At 33.8% G+C, this 10,210-nt stretch overlaps 1 protein-coding gene across 1 annotated transcript in view; it reads right to left on the reverse strand.

Moving 5' to 3' along the window:
• Positions 1-9,999, reverse strand: part of LOC117916207 (callose synthase 9-like) — a 35,962-nt gene extending 25,963 nt beyond the window's left edge. Inside the window, exons 1-6 of the mRNA XM_034832123.1 lie at positions 9,873-9,999; positions 9,667-9,792; positions 5,001-5,090; positions 2,372-2,469; positions 2,124-2,241; positions 792-923 (exon numbers count right to left, since the gene is read on the reverse strand). Of these exons, the coding sequence (XP_034688014.1) occupies positions 792-923; positions 2,124-2,241; positions 2,372-2,469; positions 5,001-5,090; positions 9,667-9,792; positions 9,873-9,971 (663 nt within the window). The 5' untranslated portion in view covers positions 9,972-9,999. The remainder of the gene's footprint in view (positions 1-791; positions 924-2,123; positions 2,242-2,371; positions 2,470-5,000; positions 5,091-9,666; positions 9,793-9,872) is intronic.
• Between the last annotated feature and the right edge of the window lie 211 nt (positions 10,000-10,210).

Genomic DNA, 10,210 nt, shown 5'->3' on the forward strand with positions numbered 1-10,210 from the left:
CTACAGAAAAGACGAATTTGTTTTTCATAAAAGGTCATTCCTTCCTAATTTCCTTCCAAAGCCCCACACCATACCCCTTCCTTACTTCTCAAGTACTCCACCCCCCTTCTTCTACCCCATACTTCCTACTAATAACTTGATTCCAAAGATTCCCCCTTTCTTCCACAAAGCACCAACTCCATTTACCCAAGAGGGCTCTATTGAGTTTAAAAAGACATCTAACACCCAAGCCACCCTTTCTTTTATCTGAAAAAGGCATTCCTTAAGCCCCTATGGGCTTCCAAAGCAACAAAATGTCTAAAAGAGGAAGGGCCAATCCACACCCATACAACAAATTCATACAAAATCCTAGTAATCAAAATATCATTTGGGCCTCTTGAAACTTAAGAAGACAACATGTCTTTAAAAAAATTCAAAGAAACCAGATTTCTAACTCAAAGACAATCAAAAAAGTTGCCTAGGAAAATTTATCATTATGATTTTCGAAGGTTTTAGAAAAGTTATCTTCAAATTTTATTTTTTTTTTTTTATTGGAAATAGAAGTTATTTTTGAATAATGGATACCTTAATTACTTCAATAGCATGGTAAAACTTTGTAAAAAACAGACGCCTTGTACACATGACTTCACAATGGCCAAATTCAGGCAGACATGAAATGAACAGAAATTTTTTAGGACAGTTGTAACCTTGAAAATGACAAACAGCATGATTTTTTTCATGTTGACTTAAAAAACTTCACACATTCAGCTAAGCAGATAGACTAATACAAAGAAAGGGACAGCAAAACATACCGCTGCAACAATTTCATAAAGAGGAGAAATAATTTGATCAAGGAATGAGACACCATTTTCTGATTTGCAGCTATTGGCTGGTTGGGCAGTGGCAATCTGCTGCCGTAACATTTCATCCAACTCCCGTACCATCTGTACATGAAATTTAGTGCTTAAAAGAATAAATGCCAAATGTGTTAAATGGAAAAGTATAACAAAGAAAGGCCAAAACCCTAGGCATTATCTGATAAAATAAACAAAAGAAATATTAAAAAGAGAATTTATGCAGTAATTCCGCTACCAACACAGCTGAAGAAAGATTAGATGGCTGAAATACACATCAAATGATTCAGCTACAGAATTTGCCCAAATTAACAAGGCAAGGGCGAATTTTTAAAGGAAATATTATATTTAAATGTTTTACCAAACCATGTTACCAGGAAATAACAGTTTGAAGAAGAAACAAACACATCATTGGCAAAACGCTAAATAGACGACAGAAGAACATTCCATGACATAGAAGTGTACAGGTATTCATTTAACAATCCACAAAAAGAGAGCATCAAAAAGAAATTTCCCTTGCAAAAGTAAATAAATAAACCAAACTAAGACAATTTTCATATTAATAGAAAACGGGGGGTTCAATTTTACTGACTTATCAACTTCACTGCACATCTTGGACAAGCACTAGATACAAAGAAGTCTATATTAAACTTTGAGACTAAAACAGATAAAAGTCAAGAGAGGTATGTGAACCAGGCCATGCATGTTAATAAACAAAGTGATGGGGAAAAGCCTTTCAAAGTGTATTCAAGAAAAGAAAGGAAAGTCATAAATAAACTTTAAATAGGATTAGCCTTAGTTGGAACTAATTTGTTGGGTCAAATTAGGAGTAGGTAATTAGGTTATAGGAGAAATAGAATTAGAGTCATAATATGTTATTAAAATCCTTATAGAATTTGGATTTCATAGAGAAACCTATAAATAAGCCTAACTAATATAAATCAAAGTATTGATGATTAATAATATGTTGTTTTCTCACATACTTTGCAATTCTCAATGGTGAGACTCCATTAATTTTTTTCATGGTGAGACTCCTAGAAGGCCTTAGTGCAAATCAATCCCTTCTTCTCCTTATCTTCTTTCTCTATATTTTAGTTTATTTTATTTCGCTGCCACAAACTTTATCCCCATTCCTCTCATTAAACTTTAAAAGATCAAAACCCTAGCCCATCCATTTGATTGTGGGCAACCATCATACGGTTATCCTCCATCATAAAGACTAATTGCCAAGGGCAGCAAGAAACATTATAGACAATTTGCTAATCATGAAGTCCACCAAGGTTGACCTACATGATGAAAAAGGTAGCACAAGCATTCTGGGAGAAATCGAATGTTCGCAGCTTCACCCCATATCAGAAAGTTTAGAGACACAAACAGTAACATCTTTTCCCGATTGACATCTTGTGGACTGCAAAATAAACAAAACTAGCTATCAATATTCCATTACTCCGTAATCAGCACAGGCAAAATAGGGAAAAATCAGACTATGACACAGGTTTTTTTATAGGTAGATAATATCAAAGTTCAGGAATTCATACTTGCTGAATGCTGGCTGAATGCACAAGTAGGTGCACCAGTTAATGTAGTTTCCAAGGGACTTCATGAATACATTCCGCACAGCAGCCTCGTCCAATATCTGAAGCAAAATCAATGCACAATATATTAATTTAAGAATGAAACGTATAATTAGAGTATTTCCCAAAGCCTCAATCTAATGTTTTTTCGATGAGAAACAACAGTATAGTATATTGAAGTGAGTAAAATAAGTACAAAGAAGGATGAGAGATCCTACAAAAAGTACACAAAAAGAATGCAAGAACCTCCAAGTTGAAGAATCTATACAATTATGAGGTTCCACAACCTAAGTCCCATGTGGGAATATACAAAAATAATCTATCCTTGCTATCTCACTCCCTTGGAGTTACACACCAACATCCAATCAAGTTGGATCAAATTAAGGGGAACACCCTTAAAAGTTGTGGAGCAAGATGCTTAAAAGGAGGCTAGGAAAAAGATCATGTCCCAAAGACCCTCTAAGGATCACGACTTATCCTAAAAAATCCTAGCATTTCTCTCCCACTACACAACCCATATTAGAGCAAGACAAACAAGCTTCCAAAGCACCTTGCCTCTACTGGTGTTTCCCAATCCTCTATATGAAATACTCATCATGTCGCATAAACTCCTAGGAGGAACCCAATCCATATGAACCAAGCTAAATAGTATGTGCCATAGCCCCAAACTCAATGGGCAATGTAAAAAAGATGTGATCTACCATTTCGCCACTCTCCATACACAATAGACAAACATCAGGACTAAGGGCTTTGTAGGATCTTCTCAGTTGAATCATGTCATTGGTGTTTGCCTTCTTGAGTGCCACTAACCAAGCAAAAGATTTTACCTTAAATGGGGTTTGCGATTTCCATACAAAATCAACATGGAATGATGGAGTTGGATCACTATAATTGGTCAAGACTAAAAAGAACAATTTTACAGTGAACAAACCTAAAGAAGATAGGGACCAAGCTCTCGAATCATGACCAAAAGGAGATAAGTGCAAGTGTGAGAGAGAGGACATGAGTCTTTCAAGAACTTCTATCTCAAGATCTGAAATATTGCAGCCGAAGTTTAGATACCAAGAGAAATGATGAGTGGACCTAAGAACTGATGAGATAGTGAGGTTTTAACTATGGCAATTCTGAATAGACCTGGGAATTGAGAGCATAAAGGTTGATCCCCTCATCACATGTCTTCCACAAACCGAATTTTTGTCCCAATCTCCCACTACCATCCAAGTGTATCTTGAAAAATCCAGAAAGACCTGTGCAATGGTCTTCTAAGGACAGCAATGTGGCCACCTAACTATAGTATTGGCACCACACTAAATCCGCATCAACAATCATGAAGCCTCCACAAGCATCTCCAAGTTGTTTAAACATTTCCTTACCCAATAAATGTAGTGGCAAACCTACCTCTTTGACCCATAAATCTTTTGCAGAAACTCCTTCCCTCAAGCAATCAGCATCTAGCCTCTACCAATCCATTGGCAACCTTTTCCTTCGAACCTTCTCATTCTTGAATTCCATACCCTTTTAGCCTCATAAAAGTTCTCAAACTCAAAAAAAGATGAAGGGGCTTCCCATCAAAGACAAATGGAGATTTCCTTTCAGCCTCCAATCGTATCTTGCCCAAATTTTCAAAGGACCCAAATCTTATGTCAAACCAAAAAAATCACCCCATCTACCTATAATACTTCTCTCTAAAACCACCATCAATGTTGTCATCTAAGTCAAGCACCATTCATGTTGTCATATTCAACAATGGAAACCATTCATTTTCCTTTGACCTCATCTCTACAAGCTCAACTAACTTGTACGACAAGGATTTCTGGATAAAGCGTGCCCAATAATCAATTCACTTCCAGCATTCAATGGAATAGCATCGAAGTTAGACTTCCTTCAGTAGGCTAAATTTCATGTTTACATACATGAAACTACCTCACTGCACTTCCTCTCTTTCTAACTAAACCTTACATTATGGTATCACTCAAACTCCCCTCGCATCTTTACATGTTACAAAATTCATTCCAAGTACTAAGCCTTATCAACTGATTATATTACTAAAAATTGAATGTACAGAGAAAATTTTGGCCTGCATAATATTTCCACAAAAGACTCAAATCCATTAGCCTTGACATTTAGGAGGAAATCCATCTCACTACATCTCTTTATGACAGCTAAAGGATAGGGCGCTAGCGATGATACAAAAACTACTATATAATTTAAAAGGATGCAGGAACATTAGAGTGAGGTAAAAAGCACCACCATAAGAAAGAAAATAAAAGACCAGAGTAAATAAATTATTGGAATGTTTTGACTGAATTTGATATGAAATTGTTTGAATCAGAAATAAATGCATACAGTTAGAAATTTTGAATGTATTAGCAATTTATGAAAATGATTGATTACAATATCTAGAAATATAAGAAGGCTCTCAAAAAACATTTCATCATCAGTCAAATGAGCAGCATCTTCCATTCCATGTGTCATAAAAAGGACTTGTGGACCAATATAGATTATCCCCAGCTAATATGATAATTAACCAAAACAACACATTAAGTTTGAATACAATCAATTAATTATAAGGTCACAAGAGAAAGAGACATACTGGTTCAGTTTCTTCAAGAATACGAAGTTGTGACTGTTCATTTGCGAGAAGATGAACAACATGTTCACGCTGGTTACAAATATTGTCTTTCTGCCAACAGCAACGAAGTTTTAGCATTAGAACGTAAGAAACACAACAAAGCTTGAAGAAATCTATAGACATTAAAGAAATTAGCATCAAACCACATGATCAAATCGATAGAGCAATTGTAAAAAGTAATTTTGTCTAGAAATTAAATATAGACATAATTATGTATTAGGTCAATGAGTAAACTTCTCTATTGGCATCTCCAATATATATGAGTGGTATTCATATACTATCCCAAGTCTTTATTCCAAAAATTCTTTTTTAAGTACTTCATAAGAAAAGACTTACTTGTTAAAAACTTATGATACACGATACAATACAACGATACAATACGATACATTTTTTATGGAAATCGATACGTATCGCAATCCATTTGTAATTTTAAAGCGTATCTTACGATACATATATGATATACGATATGATACATGATATTAGATACAACAATACTTACATCTTAAACAATTTTCTATTATTATTAAAAAAATATAAATTAAATTTTTTATTAAAAGATTTTTATATTAATTGTTTAAAATATTAAAGGATTAAAATTGATCATAAAAAGGAGAAATAGGTACAACAATCATATATGAAAAACTGCATTCTTGTTGTCAGATATTATATTAGAAGCCAAGTAACTTTATTTTCATAATGAATATTGCAAATTTTCATTTGAATGGTTTGAATGTTAACAATGAAAATGAGAGTGATTAATGAATAAAAAATTTTACTTAACATATTAAGTTTTTTTTCTTTCTTTTTTGGTGGAGTGATGACAAACCTGAAAAAGCTAGAGTTTTGAAGAGGACACATAAAGGCGCATATATATATATATATATATATAGCAACACAATAAGTACATATGCCTTATTAGAATTTGGAACTAAAAATCATAGCTAAAAATTCAAGAAGTTTATTTTTGTGGGTCATGTCATGAACCTATATATTAAAGTTATATTTTGTTAATTTGAACTTCTTAAAATTTTAAAATTCAATGTTTTCATATGATATGATATACTTTAACTCTTTAAATCCTACCAACTTCCATAAAATTGGATAAATGTTACTCTACACTCCATACATCAATGAAACTCTCCATATCACTATATAAAATACTTACAATACACAATACAATACATGATACAAAAAAATAGAAAAACGTACAAGATATGTTTTACAAGTAACAATTATGGGAAAAACTACTTTAATAATAGTAAACGAAGGAACAGGGATGAATGGGTGGCACGCATTCTTCTTTCTTGTTTGCTTTTCAATGATCCTTACAAGATAATTTGTATGCTTGCGTTATGTCTCATCTTCTTAAGTGCTTGCTTAATGTTTTTTCTTTTGCTTTCCTTCGATCTTAAAGCCCAATCATGAAGTTTTAGAATGATTTCACCAAAGATGTACAAATAAATAATGTGGTCCTCAGTGCTAATGAATAATGAATCATTGATTATAGACTTTAGAACTCTAAGGCTTGTTTCATTTGCAAGTTAGGCATTAAGAAAGCCAAAGACCATGAAAATTAGGATTTCTCAATTATTGCATTGAATAGAATCGGATTATGAATTGATAAATTGCTTGGTGAAAATTATATACCTTAACTATGAGGTTTAATTCATGTTAATGGTACTCCCAAAAATTTTCTCCCAAAGTTCTAGAGTGTTAAGGCAAGGAGATGTAGTGTCCCCATATCTTTGCATCTTGCTTATTGAGGTTCTAAGTGGCTTCATATCTAGAACAGCACATAGGATCTTCATCATGGTTTCATCAACAAATGTTTGTTGTAGAAAGAATGAGCAAAAACCCTAGAATCAAAGATTCTCTCTAATGTTTTCACAATTAGGACTTGGAGCTTGCAGTTGATTTCTTGGCTTACATTGATATGTTTATAATAAAAAAGGATAAATATAACAAGTTGTTATAATTATTTCTAGCATCCTAGGTGTAAGGCTTGTGTGTTTTGTCCGAAGTGTGTTCTTGCACATGAAGCTATATGGAAGAGATACATGTAACTGACCAATAAAGGAAGGAATGTAGTTCATTGGTGTTTTCATCATAGGCTTCGCAAGGAATCTACTAATCATATCCTCCTTCAACATAAGATTAGTATATTCCTCTAAAAGCTTCTTTTCTCTATTTTTGACACATCTTGGATGCTTCTTCCCTCTATAAAGGATTGTTCATTTAGTTGGTGTAGCATCCTTGTGCCAAAAGAGAATAGAAGGGTTTGGAGAGTTATGTCCCTTTTGCCTTTTGAAAGCATCCGAAAGGAGCGAAATTGTCATATTCTCTAGAGGATGAGTTTATCAATCTTAAAGCCACAAAATTCCTTTTTCTCATTGTGGGTGCTTCCTTCTTTGGTGAGGGAAACACTTTTGGGTTGGAATGGGCCATTTGTGGGCAAAAAGTGTAAGAAAGTTTGAAGAGCAGGCCGTTTATGCATTTTTTGGACGATTTGGGAGGCAAGGAATAGGATTGCCTTTGAAGATGATATGCTATCCATCCAAAGGGTAAAAGGTTCTTTTGTTTACTTTCTTTGGTCGGAGACTAAGATGTTTATAAAGGATGGTCCTTCGACTTTAATTGGTTTCATTGATTGGTTGGGATCTTGTTGAGGGTAGGGATATTTTTTTTTTGCACCTCCTTTTTCACAGCCTTTTATGTTTCAGCTAATGGGGGTGAATGTATTTATCTTGTATATCATGGGTCACTACTTTAGCGCCTCTTCTTAATATATATACTCTTCTTTACTTATCAAAAAAAAAATTCATGGTCTCATGAGTCCGTGATTGTAGGTGGCTTTTCTTCTGTTGATTTCATTGAAAGGCTATAGTTCATTGGAAACGATGTCCAAACTTCCAACCTTTTAGTTCGTCTTTCCTCATAGTTCATATCTCGTTCAGTCCTTTTCTTTTGAACATTTTTTATATATTTTCAAAACAATAATGGAAAGAAGAGAAACCCACAGCCTCATTTAGATGCCAAAGCAACTTCTTATTAAAGCTTAAAACACCTTACGCCTAGTCATTGACCAAAGAATTCACAATACTACTTTGACTGTTATTATGATGGACAGCAGTTTATCAAACTCAAAACAGGAAAGAAACTATTAGCAGTAAATGGGCTTCCCCAAGATATCCAGAGCCAACCAACACATTCACACTTGTTCATTTTAGAAAAATATTACCAACAAAACAGCCAATAAGTGTCCTTACTGCAACTTAATGCTGAACTTCAAAACATCATTTGGTAATGTGGACTAGGGATCATCTGATATACTAGATCTAAAATGTAGACTCATTACGTGAAAATGTAAATGTTTAAACCCAAACAGATGGCCCAGTGATAAGGAGTGAGCCTGGGGCGAGCCACAAATCTGATTGTTCCAGGTTCAACTCTGACAACCCCACATGAACATCAATATACCCACATTTACATGATACATCTGGTTTGCAGGTGATAGCATATACCAAATATATACAGACAAAGAAACATAGTCACGTAGATATATGGATACATTAATATATAGGTAATGACAAGTAGATACATACATACATACATACATATAGTTTGTAGATAATTGCATATACCAAATATATACATACAAAGAAACATAGTCACATAGATATATGGATACATTAATATATAGGTAATGACAAGTACATAGATACATACATAAATACAAATATACATATGGTTTGTACACAATCACGTAGATATATAAACATACATACATATGGTTTGTAGGTGATTGCATATAACAAATATATACAGACAAAGAAACAGTCACATATCTATAAGGATACATTAATATATAGGTAATGACAGGTACATACATACATACACAATCAGGAGACAATCTATCATTGACTAGGGATTACCGAAAAGAAATTTTTTTTTTTTTTTTGCAATTTTCTATTTTATATAAAATTATACATCCAATCTAAAATTGATTGAATGCTCAAGCACTCAGAAACTCTCATGAATCTGTATACAAAGTATCTTTTGCCCTTTCCACAACTACTAATTAGATTCCCCCTAGTGTTTGTAGGTGATTTCATATACCAAATATATACAAACAAATAAACATAGTCACGTAGATGTATGGATACATTAATATATAGGTAACGGCAGGTACATGCATACACACCTACATATATACATACATAATCAGGAGACAGCCTATCATTGACTAGGGATTACCGAAAAGAAAGAATTTCTTTTCGCATTTTCCTATTTTATGTAAAATTATACATCCAATCTAAAATTGATTGAATGCTCAAGCACTCAGAAACTCTCATGAATCTGTATACAAAGTACCTTATGCCCTTTCCACAACTACTAATTAGATTCCTCCTACAGCCATCCAATATAATTCAACTAGAGCTATCTAATATAATTCAAGACTGACATGCATACATACATCCATGAAAGATAAGCCAAACAATATCATAGACACACATGAAAGATAAGCTAAACAATATCACATTGAAACTCCAAAACTAAAAGGTAACATAGATCTGACAAAATAAGCACGGATGAAACAACCCCAAAAGCAACAGTCATGGAATCAAACCTGAAATCCAAAAATGCACTGCAGAAAATCAAGCATATCAGCGTTCCTTGTCGCAGGTATAGAAAAGTCCCCGGGCAATTTTGGTAGGCCTTGGAAGTACTTTAAAGCTGATACTGCTGCTTGTACCTAAAAATAAATCTCATGGGCTCAATGTAGCACCAGCTGCAAAATAGGAACTTAAGCTCTGAGTAAAGAAACTAATTAACCTCAGGAAAGGATACAATTGTGTTTGTGATGGTAGGAGCATCCAAAGGGATAATGTTATAAGCAATTAGATCCTCAGTCATGGCTGCATCTGATTCCATCACCCGTTTCAGCTGTCAAATTAGCAATCAGATAAACATGTACAAGAACAAGAATAATAACAACAAATTATTTTTTATAAGTAAAATAAAAGAGTATATATAAAAAGGAGGCACCAAATGAGTGTTCCAAAGTATACAGGAAGTATACACCTATCGCTAAGAGGCATAACCAAGAGAAATGGGGGAGTACAAAAAACAGCACCTACCCCTCATTTAAAACCCAACAAATCAATAAGGCT

This window comes from Vitis riparia, chromosome 6 (assembly GCF_004353265.1).
Source record: "Vitis riparia cultivar Riparia Gloire de Montpellier isolate 1030 chromosome 6, EGFV_Vit.rip_1.0, whole genome shotgun sequence".
In the NCBI taxonomy this organism is placed as follows: domain Eukaryota; kingdom Viridiplantae; phylum Streptophyta; class Magnoliopsida; order Vitales; family Vitaceae; genus Vitis; species Vitis riparia.